Raw genomic sequence first — 19,808 nt, forward strand, 5'->3', positions numbered from 1 at the left:
TACAACGCTGTGACAGTAACTTTATTTTGATTGTTAATAAACATAGGCTACAACATATAGCATGCATCAGGTGTTAATATTATTAAAATTGTTATTAATAATGTTAAATAAATGTTAGTTCAAGATATCAAAGTAACACTATATAGTATATTCCATTTGATTGTTAGTTGTTAAACAGTGATTGAGACTTTATGCCAACTTCAGCATGTCAAATGTTGATACCAATATATTTAATTTGACATGTTTGAGATATCAGTGTTTATTTTTGAGAATTATATATCAGTGTTTTAGATATCAATGTTTGGAACATCAATATTTGAGATATCAATGTTTGTCACAGAGATATCAATGTTTGAGACATATATATTTGAGATATCGGTTGGCTGCAATATCAATGTTTGAGACATCAGTATTTGAGATATCAATGATTGTCACTGAGATATCAGTATTTGAGATATATTAATGTTTGAGCTATCTAAATTCAGCTCTATCTTGATTGTTTTTCTCCAGGAACCTGCTGTACAATGGAATGTGGCCGACCTCCATCTGGAACCTGGCAGCCATGGTGGTCATCCTGACCATAACCATGGTAACAGACACCCAGCTGATGAAGCCAGTCAACGAGAGGCTGTGGAAGGTCCAGCACATGTTGTACATCCCTAAAGGTGTGTAATAACTACTCGATAAATCATACATCACTTTGTTTTTGTACTTACCCAAAAGGTACCCAACGTTTCCCTTACACATATATATACGACTGTCGTGTAATTATATATCTCACTTCAAGAACGAAACCACAATCATCATGTTGTATTATAGCAAATATACCCCAAGAGGACCTTAACTTCTTATAATTAGCACACTGATTACATTAATTTTATCAATGTAGAGACACCTCAGTGTTGTGTGGCATATTTACCCAAACTGGAATTAATTTAATGATTGCAATTTTACAGAAAACTGAATTTTAGTATTCTTTTAAATCTGATATTGTCTGCATGCTAAAGAAACGGGTCCATATAAACTTTGCCATTCCTGTTGCATTCTGCATTCAAAAAAGATGCTGTTGATCGATAGCTATATTTCAAGTATAGTTATGCTTTAATTATCACAAACTCCTCTCTTTCATATAGGGCTTCCCCTGGTGGTGAATGCAGTCATCACTTCCTGTGTGGTGGGATTCTGGTTCTTCCTCATCAAGATCTATGTCCGTCGGTATCTACTGCGGGGCCTCCTGTCTTATAGGGGGTGGATGTGTAAGTGGAGTAGATTATTCTGTTCATAGATTAAACTTGTTCAAATTGTAATACATGGACCTGTTGTTGTTGTTGTTGATAGAGGAAAATATTAAGATGTTTTTGTAATATGAACATATCATTGGGTGAATTCTGGTGTTCAAAGTGGTGCCAAGCTTATTAAACTTGGTCAAACCATTAAAATTTTTTTTTATTTCATATTGGAATTAAACTGAATAGATTAAGGCACGCTTACGATGGTGTTCTGCTTATTATTGTTGTTGCATATGGGTAATTTGAGCTTCTTCTATGTATAATCACGATAATGAACGGGAAAAGCATGAAAAGTCTGCTATTAAAGATAAGAAATGAGCCAGGCAAAATACCTTTTGGTCATAATTGACTTCTGTATTATAAGTTATGTTTTATTTCATGTAGATGAACAGCCCAAAACCCAGTCTTTCAGCACGCTGATATGGGGAATCCTAGTCAAGCTAATCAGTGGGTACAGCCCCAAGCTGTACAGCTGTCAATCATCCCTAGCTCGCATGCCAGTCCCCGCCCTCAGAGATACGCTGTCCAAGCTCCTCGATTCGCTGGAGCCTCTCTATGGCGAGGACATCGGAAAGTGGAACAAGCTCAAGCAAGATGCAGCTGACTTTGAGAGAGGTTATGGCCCCAAGTTACAGCGGATACTTGTGCTGAAGTCATGGTGGTGTAACAATTACGTAACTGATTGGTGGTAAGTAGTGGTGGTGTAACAATTACGTAACTGATTGGTGGTAAGTAGTGGTGGTGTAACAATTACGTAACTGATTGGTGGTAAGTAGTGGTGGTGTAACAATTACGTAACTGATTGGTGGTAAGTAGTGGTGGTGTAACAATTACGTAACTGATTGGTGGTAAGTAGTGGTGGTGTAACAATTACGTAACTGATTGGTGGTAAGTAGTGGTGGTGTAACAATTACGTAACTGATTGGTGGTAAGTAGTGGTGGTGTAACAATTACGTAACTGATTGGTGGTAAGTAGTGGTGGTGCGACAAGTTAGTTGGTAGGTGTTGTATTGCAATATGCTATGGATTAGAAGTTACTAGGTTTTTTTGCTTGAATTATAGGTATTAAAACACTTTTATATCAGATTGATGTTTAAATGCTCCATTGAAATAATTTAAGGAAGGAATTTCAGCTGTTTGGTAGATGTTGTAATGGAGTAATTATTACATTTAACTGATTTGTAAAGTAATACTTAATAAGTTATTTTGTTGAGGAGAATATGTGAATTTATCTTGTTGCATCCTTTTATTAGACATGCATGTGTTGTGTCTATTGGGAGAAGTATGTGTATTTATCTAGTATATTAGACATGTCTGTTTTATGTCTTTAAGGAGAGGTATGTGTATTTATCCAGTACAATAGACATGTCTGTTTTGTGTCTGTAGATTTATCCAATGATAGACATGTCTGATATGTTTGTAGGGAGAAGTATGTGTATTTATCCAGTCGTGGTCCTCTTCCAATCAACAGTAACTACTACATACTTGACCAAGAACACTGGACCCCATCTCCCATACAGACAGCTCGGTAAGGGGGTCTCAAATGTCTGTCTCATGTTTAAACCTGAGTTGTAAAATAAATTGGATTTATTGACAAGAGAAGACAACTTTGAAAAGTTCTCACATGAATTACCATCATGTAATCCTCATGGGGATATTACCATGTATTCCTTATGTAAATTACCATTTAATCTTCATTAGCATGTAATCTTGAATTACTGGTACAGTCTTACTCTCATTTAAGGGTGTTATTTACTCAGGGTTTGAGTTCTCAAATTCCGATTGTTAAAAAGTTCAATGTAATGAGTAAAATTTGTTCTAAACACAAAAAGTGTTTATGAAATGAATTATTATTGACAAAACATTCAATAGTTTTACTTTATCATGGAATTATGCTCAAACAAAAATTGACTTTTAGCCAAACAGAGGAAATTCGGACTAAATTTTGCAGATTTTGTTTTCTGCTAAAAGTTTTTTGGCAGTAGTCTAATATTAAAAGTTAGGATTTTATATTTAAGTCTATGTAATTTTGCATATTTTTCGTGGGGTTTACCTCACTTATTCATTAAAATAATCTTATGGCAGGAATAATAAAAATATTGAAAAATGCTAAAAAACGATAAAAGACATCATATCTCAAAATTTTGATCATTGACCTCATATAAATTTTATGCCAACAGAATAAGGTCAATATAAGTAGTTCAATATCATAAATGATTTTGTATTATCATCATTCAATTTTTTGTAAAATTAAATCAAAAATGGGTAGGGATTTGAAAACTGATAGAGGAAATTCGAACTGAATAATTTTATTTAAATTGATGCTGAAATCTTAATGTTGTGTACTTATTTAGTGCCACTACCATTCATAAACTGTATTTTATTTTTAAAAGTGTTTAATTATTAGTAATATTTTTATAATTAAGAAAATCTCAATCGTAGTGTAAAATTTTATGGGATTTTTCTTGATTTTTCAATAAATATTCAATGGCCATTAACTCAAAAAGTAGGTCATTGACCTACTTTTCTGAAAGTGAAAAATAACAATACAAGCAAAGGTCTATAAAACACAATAGATGGTTTTTCATTATCATCAGTGGAATTTTTTTTCATTCTGAGTAAACGTCATCCTTAATTTACCATGATGTGATTTACCATTTTATCTTTATTTTAATGACCAACATGCTATCTTCATGTGAAGAATTATGTAATCCATCCTCATCTAAATAAGTATGTTATCCTCATACAATTACCAGTAAGACCATCATCAAAGACCTTCTGTGTACCTCACATCTCTCAACAGAAGCAAAACATTGCTTAAGAAGCATGTCAATGTGTAAGAATTTGTTGTAGAATCTCCAGCACAGTGTACAACCTGCTGAAGTTCAAGCAGCTGAGGGACCGGGAGACTCTGAAGCCTCTCCTGATCAGGAACACCATCCCCGTGTGTATGGCTCAGTATGAGAAGATGTTCTCTACCACCAGGTAAACTTAGAGGGAGGGTCCCTTACCAAAGTAAAATTATTGCTGCAACAATGCCGCAATATTGCGGCAATATTGCAGCAACACATTTTTGTTACCAGAAACCAGATTTTAAGACTAGTGAAATGTTGCCGCTAGCTGCAACAACTTCTGGTAACATTTTGGCAATACTGCTGGAGTGTTGCCGCTAGCGGCAATAACTTCTGGCAACATTCTGGCAATACTATTAGAGTTATTTCTGTAAAAAAATATATTAACATGCACCTAGAATATTGCCACTAGCTGCAACGACTTCTGGTAATATTCTGGCTACAAAAAGTATCATACTGCCAGAAATAATTTTCTGGTAACATCTACATGTATTTTATAATTTTAATCATGAACTAATTTATACATAATATATATTATTCGATCTGGCAATACTGCATCATATTTGATTTCTGCTTTAATTAAAATTTAAGGAGAAGCCAAGCAGTGGAGGGGGGTTAAAAATTGTCAATTATTTAGATATAATTTCAGTTATAACACCTCAAAATTTGCCAGAAGTTTACCACAAACTTGTCTTTTTCCTCTGATTTATTATGCTTACCGAGCTTGCAAAAGCTTTAGCAGAATTTAGACTTATAAAATTTTACACATTCATCACAAGTCTAAAACTGGTATATAATTGCATGAATTGCTTTTGTATGTACATGTCCCCTCCCCCCCCCCCCCCAAAAAAAAAATTAATAAGTCGAAAAAATTAAATCTAATAAATATTTTATGATTAAATGATTAAAGTCTTATTCTAAGAAAGTCTCAATTAAAAAAATTCCAGTGATATTCTCTTCAATGGCATATAACTGTTATGCATGGTTAATTACGATGTTTCACTATAAAAGACAGTTTGAATCACCCCCCCCCCCCCCCCCAACTCATGTTTTACGTGAATACCCACCTGTCTGTTCTTTTGTAACGGTATGTTCTTTTTTATTAAGTTAAAATATCAGTCTACTTAGATTTGAGTATCTAAACTGCTCGATGCATGTTGAATTAAGAATTTTCGTTTGCTGTTTGTTTCCACTTTTACTTTCGTTTCAATGTTAAGTTACGCGCGCGCTGATTGGTCGATCAAATCGCTAGCCGCCAATTTTCACATTCGAAGCTGCCATGTTGTCTGCCATCGAGCCTCCTGCCATCACTGGAGATGGTGAAATGAATGAAATACGGGAATTATCTGTAAACAAGGTTAAAAACCCCCACTGTCAACGGAGTGTTTATCTGTGAAAAAAATATCAACGGCTGAACTGAGGACGAATCTGAGTGAACGAATCGAGTGTTGACATCCCCTGCACCATCTGCATGAGCACGTTTTTGAAAAAGTAAGTTTAGCAATAAAAATATATTCATTGAATAGCAGTTTAAACATGTTTGTTATAAGAAAATAAACCGAAAGACTGCGATCTACCATTATATCAATGGGTTCAACACTGTTTAAGAACCATGCGCGGATCTAGAATTTTATTCGGGGGAGGGGGGGGGGGGGGTCCGACGGTTATTTGAGTTTGCCAGGGGAAGGGGTCCGAGGGATATTTTTGGTAATTTTATAATGTAATTTAAAAAAATTTGAAGGGGAACTGCTTAAAATATGAAAACAATTGCCAATGTGCTTAAATGAAATCCATTTATCTTCCCAGTAGGTCTGCCCTGTGTTACACAGACCTGAAGAAAACCATGAAAAAAGCTGTCACCTTACTGATTAAATGAATGGTGCAACTGGCAACCAAAAAAGAGTGATGGCATAATTTGTTTAAGATTATGGAGAGGAACATATACACAACAGTGCTGAATTCCAATGTGGATATTGTTGTGATATCCTGATAGCTGTTTTTGTGTGAAATCAGAACTCAAAAAAAGGACATTTGGAATGCCTAGGACGAATGCCTTGATCAATCGTAATACAGCAAGTGGTTGTGCAGGACTTGTAAACAACATGGTTTGAGCTTTGCTTACGGTAAACAGTGAACTTTTGTCCATATCCGTGTGTGCACGTTGTGTCAATCCGTCTGTGCGCGTTGTGTCAATCAAACTGCAATACATGTTATTCTGCAGCACCAAATTGTCACTGATTGGCTGAGTACTTTTAGTCAAGTTTTATCATGATTTGTTCATCATATTTGTGTTTATTGTATTTATAAAATGTGTTAAATTTAAAGATTATTAATTTTAACTGGTGTCCTTTATAAGCATGTTGAAATTCCAGTTTCAGGTCTCTAATATTATACATTATATTTTTAATTCAATACTTATTTTGTGCATGTTACATTGAATAAAATAATTTGTTTACTTCTTTAATTATTGTGTAATCACAAACTTTTTTTTATTTTTTATTTTTGAAAAGTCCAAATTTAATGTAATGCAAAATGTTAGTCTTGTTGTAACCTTTTTGCATCTTTAAAAAAATAAAACTGTAGTGGCAATGAAAGATTTTTTTTTTCATTTTGGTTGTAGATTAATATAATATACATGACTGATTTACTGTATACATTTATTATTTATAAATATTGCATATATTGTACCATTGATGCCAGAGCACAGAAAATGCATTGAACCAATATTTCTGCAATGTCATTTTTCTTATGCAAATGTATTGCCAGAAAGGTGTTGTCGCAACAATGTGTTGCAGCAAAACTTTTGCGGCAACATCTTTCTGGCAATATTGCCGCAATCTCATTTGCATACGAAAAACGCTACTGCAGCAACATTGCCGCAATGTATTGCCAGAAAGGTGTTGTCGCAACAATATGTTGCGGCAAAACTTTTGCGGCAACATCTTTCTGGCAATATTGCCGCAATCTCATTTGCATACGAAAAACGCTACTGCAGCAACATTGCCGCAATGTGTTGCCAGAATGTTGCTGCAGTATTGCTGCAATAATGCCAGAATGTGTTGCCAGAAGGTCAATATTTTGGTAAGGGGTATTATAATGTCAGTGTGTACCACAGAAGGGGGGTGTCTTCATTAAGGCTGTATGTTATACCTACACCCTGTGTGTATGACTCAGTATGAGAAGATGTTCTCTAACACCAGGTAAACATAAAGGGATTATATCTCAATGTGTACAACAGATGGGGGGTCTTATAAAGTCTTTATATTAAACCTACACCCTGTGTGTATGACTCAGTACTGTATGAGAAGATATTCTCTACCACCAGATGTGTTAACAAACAGAAGGGTTCTCATAACTGTATACAGCTGAGGGGCTAATACTGTGGAATCATTAGAATTTGTGATGGCTCAATTTTCATGGTATTCATGGATAACCCTGACCCACAAATTTACATCCTTAACGAAAACAAATTATGAACAAGTTTTCCAACTGAAAACTGACGCATCAATTAAATTACACCTCAATAATAAGCAAAACTCCCACAATCCATGAAAATTGACACCTCAAAATTAAATTAAATGATCTCACAGTATATCTGTAAACGATAGAGGGGTCTTATAAAAAATGTATGTATTACCCATATCCTTGTGTGTATGGCTCAGTACAGAGTGAATGTTCTCCACCACAAGGTATCATACATCTTACATACAGACTGCTAGTTTAACTTCATTGAACACTGGTTTAAAATTTCAAATTTCCTTTTTTCCCCACAGAATTCCAGGTGAAGAATGTGATACCTTGTTGACCCATAATTCCACTGTATCCAAGGTAACTGTAAACAATGACCTTATTTGGGAAACAATAGTGATTCTGCTAATTGGTCTAAAATTCACTTTTTTTGTCCCTGACTACCACATTTTATACAGAGTTCAATATTTGTTACATGTTTTTCGTATGTTAGAAACTGCACCAAAATGCTACAACTCAAGACAATAATCTCTTTTCAACCAAGTTTTATGCTGTGTACAGCATGTTATATATAAATGTGGGCATACTTTGTTTCAGCACATTGCTGTGTTCAGGAAGGGAGTTCTGTACAGGTGTGAGATGTACGACAAAAACGGCCGCCTTCTGACTCCAACTCTGATCCAGAAACAACTGGACTGGATCATTAATGATGCAGACAAACATGCTGGTATTGCACACGATAACCTTTCATTTTCTTTTAAAGTCCTTTGAGTGGCTTTGTCTTGTAAACTACGGGAATACAATTTGCATCTACTATAATTATAATGATATTTTTATTTTCAATTTTGGACCCAGAGGGCATACAAGATTACAATTACAAGAGAGAAATTTTAATATTGACTTGTAAACTAGGAGAATACAATCTGCTTATTTTTTACTGCTTATAGCAAAGTAACTGTAGACAGTTTGAATTTACCTTAATGATATTGATTTAAGAAGCATTGTGCTTTAACTTGTATTTCATTTTGAATTAATTATAGTCATAGAAACCATTAAATTTCATTATTATCAATGAAAATGAATTTTCCCAATTTTCCTGTTTTGTCGCTATTTTTCCCAATTGAAAGGGCCAATTCAATTCAATTCAATTCAATTTATTTTCACTCAAACCGTCAACATGACGGTACATGAGGTACACATATATATATATATAAATATTTACAAATGTATGTATAGAGTCAGAGGTACATGTACAGTACAAATTAGAGAGAAAAAAAAAATATGAGAAAAAAGTACAAATGTTCAAGGAGGACAGACTGATTCAAAAATTTCATTTATAAATAAACAGAGTTTTTTGAGTTTTTTAAGTTTTAAGGTAGACAATAACTCACAAAATTTAAAAGTGTTTGGTCTTACACAAAATCTAGGTTCCAAGTATTTTTGTCTAATACATGAAAGAGCATTACATTCTAATATAAAGTGCATTTCATCGGCTATTTGATTTTTATTACATAATGTGCAACATCTTTCATTAAGAGGAATGCCTAACCATCTACCAGTTTCTACAGGAAGTCGGTGATTCGACGTACGGAATTTAACAAGAATTTTTCGAAGTTTTGATGGCAGAATACTCAAATATTTTTCATATCCAAAAATAAATTTTAAAGTTCTAGTATATATATGACCTTTTGAAGAATTTGCAATATCAGCCGACCATTTCTGCACAAACTGGTCTTTAAGCCTTTGCTTGACAGCATTTGTAATCCAGTTAACATTTACAGTACATTGTTCATTCGAAATGTTTGAAAAACCACACTTATTAAAAATAGAATGTATACAATCAATCCATGGGTTTTTAGAAAAGTCATTATTATATTGATTCAATAAGTATTTGTAAAGTATATGAACAATTTTATTTTCTGGCCCGGTGAACAATTTTGCCCAGTATGAAACCATTCTAGTATATATATTAACAGATACCGGAAACCTTCCGGTTTCTCCATAAACCATGTATGATGGGGTACAGCTTTTTAAATTCAGTATATGTTTCAAAAATTTCAAATGAATACGTTCTATAGTTTCTATATTTTCAAAGCCCCATACTTCACATCCGTATAATAATACCGGCATTACTACTTTATCGAAAAGGTCTAACTGACACTCGACAGGTAAATTAAATTGCCTTATTTTCCTAATGACCCCATACATAGCCTTCTGTGCCTGTTCACAGAGATGTGTTTTTGCTTTTCTGAAAGACCCTGAACGTGAAAAAACAATTCCAAGGTATTTAAACTCTTTCACATTTTCAATTATTTCATTTCTAAAGTAAAATTCACTTTTTATCATTGGACCTTTAGAAAATACCAATATTTTTGTCTTATTTATATTAACCGTTAACTTCCATTGCTCACAGTATAAATGAAACTCGTTCAGAGCATTTTGTAAATCATCAGGCGTTTCAGCAAGAATTACAGTGTCGTCAGCATAAAAAAGAATACATAGTTTAAAATACATAAACAGTTCATCCTCTAAAGGTTTGGTAACACTCTGTAACCCAATTATATTTTTATCAATCATGAACTTTTCTAAGTCATTAATATATAACGAAAATAAAAATGGCGACAAATTTTCACCTTGGCGTACTCCAACATTACAGCTGAAAAATTCGGAAGATAAGCCATTCATACTAATTTTTGACTTAACTTCCATGTACATGTTTTTGATATAATTAAAACATTTCCCATTTATTCCATTTTTGATTAACTTACTCCAAAGACCATTTCTCCAGGCAGTGTCGAATGCCTGTTTAAAATCAACAAAAGCACGAAAAAGTTTTTTCTTCATGGACATAAGAGTATGGGATAAAAACTGTAGTGTTATTATATGGTCTAGAGTTGAATAGTTTTTTCTAAAACCTGCCTGGCTTTCGCTGATAACGTCAATCTCTGATGCATATATCTCTAATCTATTGCTTAATATACAAGTAAAAAGTTTTCCTAGGCAACTTAATAATGTAATGCCCTAGCCCCCAGTCCCAAATTGGTGAAAAAAAACACTGTATTGCAAAGTAACTGTAGACAGTTTGAATTTACCTTAATGATATTGATTTGACTGTACCATGGAACCTTAATCTGATATACACTCTGGACTCCTAATTAAAAGCGAGGAATTGATTTCTGCGCAAAATGTGAATTTTAAAATCCCGCTTCTATTTTTCAGACATATGAAAACCACATGAAACTATGATAAAAATTCAGCATTCAGCATTCGTGATATTATGTTATCGCGATTTGATGGAAAACGAACAAATCGCTGAATTAAGTACTCGCGTAAAATAAGGAATCTATAGTACCATTAAATTTGCTTTATTTTAATAATTACAGACTCCTACTCCAGAGAAGAGAAGACAGTAGCCAGCCTGACAGGACAGGAGAGAGCCAAGTGGTGTAAGATCAGGGACAGGCACTTCTATGAGGGGGTCAACAGGGACACCATGGACATGATAGAGAAAGCCATGTTCTGTGTAAGTCAGTGAGGGGGTCAACAGGGACACCATGGACATGATAGAGAAGGCCATGTTCTGTGTAACTCTGTGAGGGGGTCAACAGGGACACCATGGACATGATAGAGAAGGCCATGTTCTGTGTAAGTCAGGGAGGGGGTCAACAGGGAGACCATGGACATGATAGAGAAAGCCATGTTCTGTGTAAGTCTGTGAGGGGGTCAACAGGGAGACCATGGACATGATAGAGAAGGCCATGTTCTGTGTAAGTCTGTGAGGGGGTCAACAGGGACACCATGGACATGATAGAGAAGGCCATGTTCTGTGTAAGTCAGTGAGGGGGTCAACAGGGACACCATGGACATGATAGAGAAGGCCATGTTCTGTGTAAGTCAGTGAGGGGGTCAACAGGGAGACCATGGACATGATAGAGAGGGCCATGTTCTGTGTAAGTCAGTGAGGGGGTCAACAGGGACACCATGGACATGATAGAGAAGGCCATGTTCTGTGTAAGTCAGGGAGGGGGTCAACAGGGACACCATGGACATGATAGAGAAGGCCATGTTCTGTGTAAGTCAGTGAGGGGGTCAACAGGGAGACCATGGACATGATAGAGAAGGCCATGTTCTGTGTAAGTCAGGGAGGGGGTCAACAGGGACACCATGGACATGATAGAGAAGGCCATGTTCTGTGTAAGTCAGTGAGGGGGTCAACAGGGAGACCATGGACATGATAGAGAAGGCCATGTTCTGTGTAAGTCTGGGATCTCTGAGGGGGTCAACAGGGACACCATGGACATGATAGAGAAGGCCATGTTCTGTGTAAGTCAGGGAGGGGGTCAACAGGGACACCATGGACATGATAGAGAAGGCCATGTTCTGTGTAAGTCTGTGAGGGGGTCAACAGGGACACCATGGACATGATAGAGAAGGCCATGTTCTGTGTAAGTCTGGGATCAGTGAGGGGGTCAACAGGGAGACCATGGGCATGATAGAGAAGGCCATGTTCTGTGTAAGTCAGGGAGGGGGTCAACAGGGACACCATGGACATGATAGAGAAGGCCATGTTCTGTGTAAGTCAGGGAGGGGGTCAACAGGGACACCATGGACATGATAGAGAAGGCCATGTTCTGTGTAAGTCAGTGAGGGGGTCAACAGGGACACCATGGACATGATAGAGAAGGCCATGTTCTGTGTAAGTCAGGGAGGGGGTCAACAGGGACACCATGGACATGATAGAGAAGGCCATGTTCTGTGTAAGTCAGTGAGGGGGTCAACAGGGACACCATGGACATGATAGAGAAGGCCATGTTCTGTGTAAGTCTGGGATCAGTGAGGGGGTCAACAGGGACACCATGGACATGATAGAGAAGGCCATGTTCTGTGTAAGTCAGGGAGATGGTGTAAGATCAGGGACAGGCACTTCAGTGAGGGGGTCAACAGGGACACCATGGACATGATAGAGAAGGCCATGTTCTGTGTAAGTCTGGGATCAGTGAGGGGGTCAACAGGGAGACCATGGACATGATAGAGAAGGCCATGTTCTGTGTAAGTCAGTGAGGGGGTCAACAGGGACACCATGGACATGATAGAGAAGGCCATGTTCTGTGTAAGTCTGGGATCAGTGAGGGGGTCAACAGGGAGACCATGGACATGATAGAGAAGGCCATGTTCTGTGTAAGTCAGTGAGGGGGTCAACAGGGACACCATGGACATGATAGAGAAGGCCATGTTCTGTGTAAGTCTGGGATCAGTGAGGGGGTCAACAGGGAGACCATGGACATGATAGAGAAGGCCATGTTCTGTGTAAGTCAGTGAGGGGGTCAACAGGGACACCATGGACATGATAGAGAAGGCCATGTTCTGTGTAAGTCAGGGAGGGGGTCAACAGGGAGACCATGGACATGATAGAGAAGGCCATGTTCTGTGTAAGTCAGGGAGGGGGTCAACAGGGACACCATGGACATGATAGAGAAGGCCATGTTCTGTGTAAGTCAGTGAGGGGGTCAACAGGGACACCATGGACATGATAGAGAAGGCCATGTTCTGTGTAAGTCTGGGAGGGGGTCAACAGGGACACCATGGACATGATAGAGAAGGCCATGTTCTGTGTAAGTCAGTGAGGGGGTCAACAGGGAGACCATGGACATGATAGAGAAGGCCATGTTCTGTGTAAGTCAGGGAGGGGGTCAACAGGGACACCATGGACATGATAGAGAAGGCCATGTTCTGTGTAAGTCAGGGAGGGGGTCAACAGGGAGACCATGGATATGATAGAGAAGGCCATGTTCTGTGTAAGTCAGTGAGGGGGTCAACAGGGACACCATGGACATGATAGAGAAGGCCATGTTCTGTGTAAGTCAGGGAGGGGGTCAACAGGGACACCATGGACATGATAGAGAAGGCCATGTTCTGTGTAAGTCAGGGAGGGGGTCAACAGGGACACCATGGACATGATAGAGAAGGCCATGTTCTGTGTAAGTCAGGGAGGGGGTCAACAGGGACACCATGGACATGATAGAGAAGGCCATGTTCTGTGTAAGTCAGGGAGGGGGTCAACAGGGACACCATGGACATGATAGAGAAGGCCATGTTCTGTGTAAGTCAGGGAGGGGGTCAACAGGGACACCATGGACATGATAGAGAAGGCCATGTTCTGTGTAAGTCAGGGAGATGGACAGGGGTGGTGTCGTGTTACCTGTAAAGATGAGAGAGAGAGAGAGAGAGAGAGAGAGAGAGAGAGAGAGAGAGAGAGAGAGAGAGAGAGAGAGTCATGTTCTGTGTAAGTCAGGGAGATGGACAGGGGTGGTGTCGTGTTACCTGTAAAGATGAGAGAGAGAGAGAGAGAGAGAGAGAGAGAGAGAGAGAGAGAGAGTCATGTTCTGTGTAAGTCAGGGAGATGGACAGGGGTGGTGTCGTGTTACCTGTAAAGATGAGAGAGAGAGAGAGAGAGAGAGAGAGAGAGAGAGAGAGAGAGAGAGAGAGATCTGTGTAAGTCAGGGAGATGGACAGGGGTGGTGCTGCGTTCCCTGTAAAGATGAGAGAGAGAGAGAAGGCCATGTTCTGTGTAAGTCAGGGAGATGGACAGGGGTGGTGCTGTGTTCCCTTTAAAGATGAGAAAGAGAGATAGAGAAGGCCATGTTCTGTGTAAGACAGGGATACGGACAGGGGTGGTGCTGCGTTCCCTGTAAAGATGAGAAAGAGAGATAGAGAAGGCCATGTTCTGTGTAAGACAGGGAGATGGACAGGGGTGGTGCTGCGTTCCCTGTAAAGATCAGAGAGAGAGAGAAGGCCATGTTCTGTGTAAGACAGGGATACGGACAGGGGTGGTGCTGTGTTCCCTGTAAAGATGAGAAAGAGAGATATAGAGAAGGCCATGTTCTGTGTAAGAGAGAGATGAGTGTTAATATAGACAGACAGAATGAAAGACCACATATGACATAGACAGAGGTGCTCATTGTTCTAGTTAGTTTAAAGAGAGAGATATAGAGAGCAAAAACAGAAACGAAGCAGAGCGCAATTGAGGAGAGAGATAGAAAAAAATGAAGAGAGGAAAGTTATTGGTGAAGGCCAAAGATTGTCTTATGTGTTTAAAAAAAAAAGAGATATTTTTTGTGTGAAAAACAATAAAAACTTAATCATTTGTAAATTGATGTTGATGCTTTTTATTTTAGTTGACCTTGGAGACAGAGATATATGAGACAATGTCAGAAAGAGGGCAGTACCTTCTGTGTAAGAATGACGGCAAGCTATGGTATGACAAGTGTTTTAATCTGGTCTCATTCCCGGACGGACGGATGGGCTGTAACAGTGAACACAGCTACGCTGACGCCCCGATCATCGCTCACCTGTTGGAGTACAACTATACTGCAGAGTAAGTCATCTCTTTGAGATTCTCTCTCTTTCTATCTTTCATTCTCTCATTCTCTCTCTCACTCTCTCTTTCTCTCTCTTGTAGTAAAAGTAGTAAAGAATTTGAGAGAAAGATGGAAAATTACAAAAGAAGATTATCTAGAGCCTAGAACTAGAAGACTCTAAAAAAATTATGCTATCGGATGTTGATGGAGCATATTACCATATTATTATGTTTATTTATCAGTTTTAAGAAATGATTACTGTCTTACAGAGCCCTTGGCCAGTGTGGGTTCCAGAAGGATGGGTCCCTGACCCCTGACTCTGAGGACTCTCAGTACATCCTGTCCTTGCCCACCAGACATATATGGGAGATAACTCCGGACCTGCGAACAGCCATAGTGGAAGCTGGAAAGTTCTGTCAAATGGTGAGTTAATCCTAACAGTTTTCTGTTTACTTAGAGAGATGAGCTAATTTGATATACACTAGGATTTATGTCAAGTTCAACTATTGGAAATCAGATAAGACAAGAAGAAAAGTCAAATTATTATTGGTATATTTGAGAATATTCTTCATGGACCCTTCTTTTGTTATTTTTAGAATGCTGATGACCTTGACCTTTGTCTAAGGGAGTTGACTGTTTATGGAAAAGGGTTTATGAAATCCTGTAAAGTAGGTGTTATCCATCCACATAAAAAAGAATATAAAATTATTGAGTAATTTTTAGCTCACCGAGACGAAGTCAAGGAGAGCTTATGCTATACCCTCGGCGTTGGCGGTGGCGTCGGCGTCGGCGTCGGCGTCCGGACCTGGTTAAAGTTTTTGTTGCAGGTCCTGTATCTAAGCTATTACTTGTCCTATCTTCACCAAACTTGCATGGATGATGCATGTGGACCTACTTATGGACTTGAAAGATTTGGATGCTGAATCTGGGTCCTAAATTTCAGATGCTGGAGGAGGTTAAGGTTGTTGGACCAGGTTAAAGTTTTTGTTGCAGGTGCCCTTTGATAGCAGTATCTTAGTTACTGCTGGTCTGTACTTCACCAAACTTGCATGGATGGTGTGCCTTATGATACTGATGCAGCAGACAGGCTTGAGTGCTGAATCTGAGCTATAGGTTTCGGACGCTGGAGGAGGTTAAGGTTTTTGGAGCAGGTTAAAGTTTTTGTTGCGGGTGCCCATTGATAGCAATATCTAAGTTACTACTGGTCCTAACTTCACCAAACTTGTATGGATGATGCGTCTTATGATACTGATGCACCTGACAAGCTTGAATGCTGAATCTGAGCAATAGGTTTCGGATGCTGGAAGAGGTTAAGGTTTTTAGAGCTGGTTAAAGTTTTTGTTGCAGGTGCCCTCTGATGATTAATCTTAGTTACTACTGGTCCTAACTTCACCAAACTTGTATGGATGGTGCGTCTTATGATACTGATGCACCTGACAAGCTTGAATGCTGAATCTGAGCAATAGGTTTCGGATGCTGGAAGAGGTTAAGGTTTTTAGAGCTGGTTAAAGTTTTTGTTGCAGGTGCCCTCTGATGATTAATCTTAGTTACTACTGGTCCTAACTTCACCAAACTTGTATGGATGGTGCGTCTTATGATACTGATGCACCTGACAAGCTTGAATGCTGAATCTGAGGAATAGGTTTCGGATGCTGGAAGAGGTTAAGGTTTTTAGAGCTGGTTAAGTTTTTGTTGCAGGTGCCCTCTGATGATTATATCTTAGTTACTACTGGTCCTAACTTCACCAAACTTGTATGGATGGTGCGTCTTATGATACTGATGCACCTGACAAGCTTGAATGCTGAATCTGAGCAATAGGTTTCGGATGCTGGAGGAGGTTAAGGTTTTAAGAGCTGGTTAGATAAAGTTTTTGAAACAGGTGCCCTCTGATGATGATATCTTAGTTATTACTTGTCCTTACTTCACCAGACTTCCATGGATGGTGTGTCTTATGATACTGATGCACCTGACAGGCTTGAATGCATAGTCTGGTTTCGGATGCTGGATAAAGTTAAGTTTTTAGGAACAGGTCACATGTTTAATAGATGATAGTACTATTTCAAACTTGCATAGTTGATTTAACTGTAATATGAATGAATCGCAGAGGTAGCTTCAGATGCAGAGCTTGATCTCCATTATCAAGGATGCTAAAAAATAAACCTTAGTTATTACTGGTCCTAACTTCACCAAACTTGAATGGATGGTGTGTCTTATGATACAGATGCACCTGACAGGCATGGATGCTGAATCTGAGCCATTGTTTGCGGATGCTGGAGGAAGTTAAGGTTTTAATTGCTAGTGCCCTCTGATGATGATATCTTAGTTATTACTGGTCCAAACTTCACCAAAATTGCATGGATGATGCGTCTTATGATACAAATGCACCTGATGGGCTTGAATGCTGAATCTGAGCCATAGGTTTCGGATGCTGGATGAGGTTTAGTTTTTTGGAACAGGTCACATGTTTTATAGATGATAGCTTGCATAGTTGATTTAACTTTATTATAAATAAATTGCAGAGGTTGCTTCAGAAGCAGAGCCTGATCTCCATTATCAAGGATGCTAAAGAAATCTCCTACCTCACTCAAACCAGCTCGATAGATAGATGTGTTTGTTGATAAATGATATAACATGATTCCTATGATAAAGTATTGTATGATATGAAACAATATTGTTTGATATGATACATTAGATATCATATGTTATATTATAAAAAGTTATACGATACGATATGATATTGTATCAATTTTTTTGATATTTTATGATATGATTATGTATCATGATATTGTTATGTATAGTATTGTATATTATGATACAATATTGTATAATATTATATTGTATTTTTAATTTATTATTTTATCACATGATACAATTACATAAGATATTGCAAATATTATATTGTATCCTATGATACAATATTGTATATTCTATAATATTGTATCATACAATATTGTATAATATGATATTGGTTTCAGTAATATAGAATTATATCACATGAAATTGTATTATATGATATTGTAATATTATATAATATTGTATCATACAATATTGTATGATATGATATTGGTTTATATGATATATTATCATATCACATGAAATTGTATTATATGATATTGTAATATATTTTATTGTGTCATATGATGCAATATGTATAATATAATAATGTATTTTATAATATTTTACCATATCACATAATATTGTATCATTTGATAAGATACAATGTTGGAATCAAATTATATTGTATTATATGATATAATATCATGTAATGTATCAAATATGTTTCAGTGTCATTCAATACAATTATATCATTCTATATTATACAATATAATATCATGTTTCAGTGTTATGATGTATTATGTAATATGATATTGTAATATGATACTATATTGTATTTTGTTTTCCCTAGGACTGAAATGTCACACTTTCATTGGTTTAAACATAGCACGTGATTGCCTCATATATCTCTATATTTGTTCGGTGAAAAATAATATTAGGCAATATGGCCGTCATTGGCCGACGCTTCGCTTACTCATTTCGACATTTCATAGTATATTTAATACATAAACAGCATGCCGTAAGTTCTTAAAGTATTTGGAGTAGTTGCCCTTTGAAATTCTTTAAAATTAGAGTAGTTGCCCTTAGAATATTGACGTCACATTGTTTTGTCTGGAGCAGAAAAAATGGCAGCGTCAAAATTTGCTCAAATCTCTGCAGAAAAAGGGAAAATACATTCAAAATTGAAAGCAACAAAACATTGTAAGTAAACATGGGCGAAGCAAAGATTTTTAAAGAGTGTTTGAAAGGTGAGATTGAAAATTTTGAAGAGTGTGTATGGGTTTTTAACTTAAATTGGACGAGATGTTAAGCATCTTGTACATGGTTTTGCGTAGATCATCGCTATTTGTGAATAAATATGTCGCTTGAGAGTCCTCGGGAAAAACAAAACACTTATTAGGTTAGTTACTGACTCACTACGGAAATATATTGGGTTGATCAATCTCATAGACGGCTCGGCTTCGCCTCGCCATCTATGAGATTGATCAACCCAATATATTTCCGTAGTGAGTCAGTAACTAACCTAATAAGTAATAATATTTTATGGTATTGTATTATGTGATCAAATACAATAAGGTATAACACAATACAATGTCATATCATACGTTACAATATCAAATCTCATTATTGTTTATTACGGTATTTATTTATTATATGATATATATTATATTAGAAATATGACATGATGCAATATTTAATTTTATATCATTGTATTGATTAACATATTAACATATGATTATCATAAAAAAATTTATCAGATGATATACGATATTTTGTCAAAACAGAATCCATGAATATCCAAGATCATAAAGTATGATTTTCATATAAAATGATAAAGGTGGTCTTATGAAGGTGATGTCTCATAAGGGTGATGCTCCGTCTCGGTGAGCTTAGTAATCTATGATTACCTATGTTTTCAATCTTAAATCAAGATGTGTTTACTTATCGTATTCTATGTGACTGTGTTTTTAGTTACAGTATTTCTCTCTCTCTCTTGTTTGTTACGATAACGATATGTTATAATCCTGATCTGTCAATAATTTTTTTCAGGTCAGTCCAGATGCCTTTATACAGATGGCGCTCCAGTTGACCTACTATAAGAATGCTGGGAAGTTTGCGCTCACCTATGAGTCATCAATGACTCGCCTCTATCTCCAGGGCAGGACCGAGACAGTGAGATCTCTCAGTAACGACTCGGTCGCATTTGTCAAGTGAGATATCAGTCTATTGTTTCTTATTCAGTTGTTTACTGAGTACATTGTTATGTGAAACATGTATACATCTAA

General features: G+C 37.1%; 1 protein-coding gene and 1 long non-coding RNA gene across 3 annotated transcripts in view; both read left to right on the plus strand.

Annotated features, from left to right (window-relative positions):
- The window catches only part of LOC117687545 (carnitine O-palmitoyltransferase 1, liver isoform), a 29,216-nt gene that overhangs the window by 3,358 nt on the left and 6,050 nt on the right, over nt 1-19,808 (plus strand). Inside the window, exons 2-14 of one of the 2 annotated variants that reach the window (XM_066087870.1) lie at nt 511-665; nt 1,134-1,256; nt 1,674-1,977; nt 2,713-2,817; nt 4,143-4,274; nt 7,915-7,969; nt 8,207-8,336; nt 10,993-11,050; nt 12,509-12,590; nt 14,785-14,984; nt 15,237-15,390; nt 15,564-15,635; nt 19,573-19,733. In XM_066087870.1, the coding sequence (XP_065943942.1) occupies nt 511-665; nt 1,134-1,256; nt 1,674-1,977; nt 2,713-2,817; nt 4,143-4,274; nt 7,915-7,969; nt 8,207-8,336; nt 10,993-11,050; nt 12,509-12,590; nt 14,785-14,984; nt 15,237-15,390; nt 15,564-15,635; nt 19,573-19,733 (1,731 nt within the window). Of the gene's footprint in view, nt 1-510; nt 666-1,133; nt 1,257-1,673; nt 1,978-2,712; nt 2,818-4,142; nt 4,275-7,914; nt 7,970-8,206; nt 8,337-10,992; nt 11,133-12,508; nt 12,591-14,784; nt 14,985-15,236; nt 15,391-15,563; nt 15,636-19,572; nt 19,734-19,808 lie in introns of both variants that reach the window. The other variant, XM_034464273.2, reaches the window with a different exon arrangement.
- LOC117691364 (uncharacterized) lies at nt 5,078-6,014 on the plus strand. The gene is made up of 2 exons (XR_004603141.2): nt 5,078-5,632; nt 5,948-6,014. It is a non-coding gene; the product is annotated as an uncharacterized lncRNA (long non-coding RNA).

The sequence above is a fragment of the Magallana gigas genome, chromosome 1 (genome assembly GCF_963853765.1).
Source record: "Magallana gigas chromosome 1, xbMagGiga1.1, whole genome shotgun sequence".
Taxonomy (NCBI): Eukaryota; Metazoa; Mollusca; class Bivalvia; order Ostreida; family Ostreidae; genus Magallana; species Magallana gigas.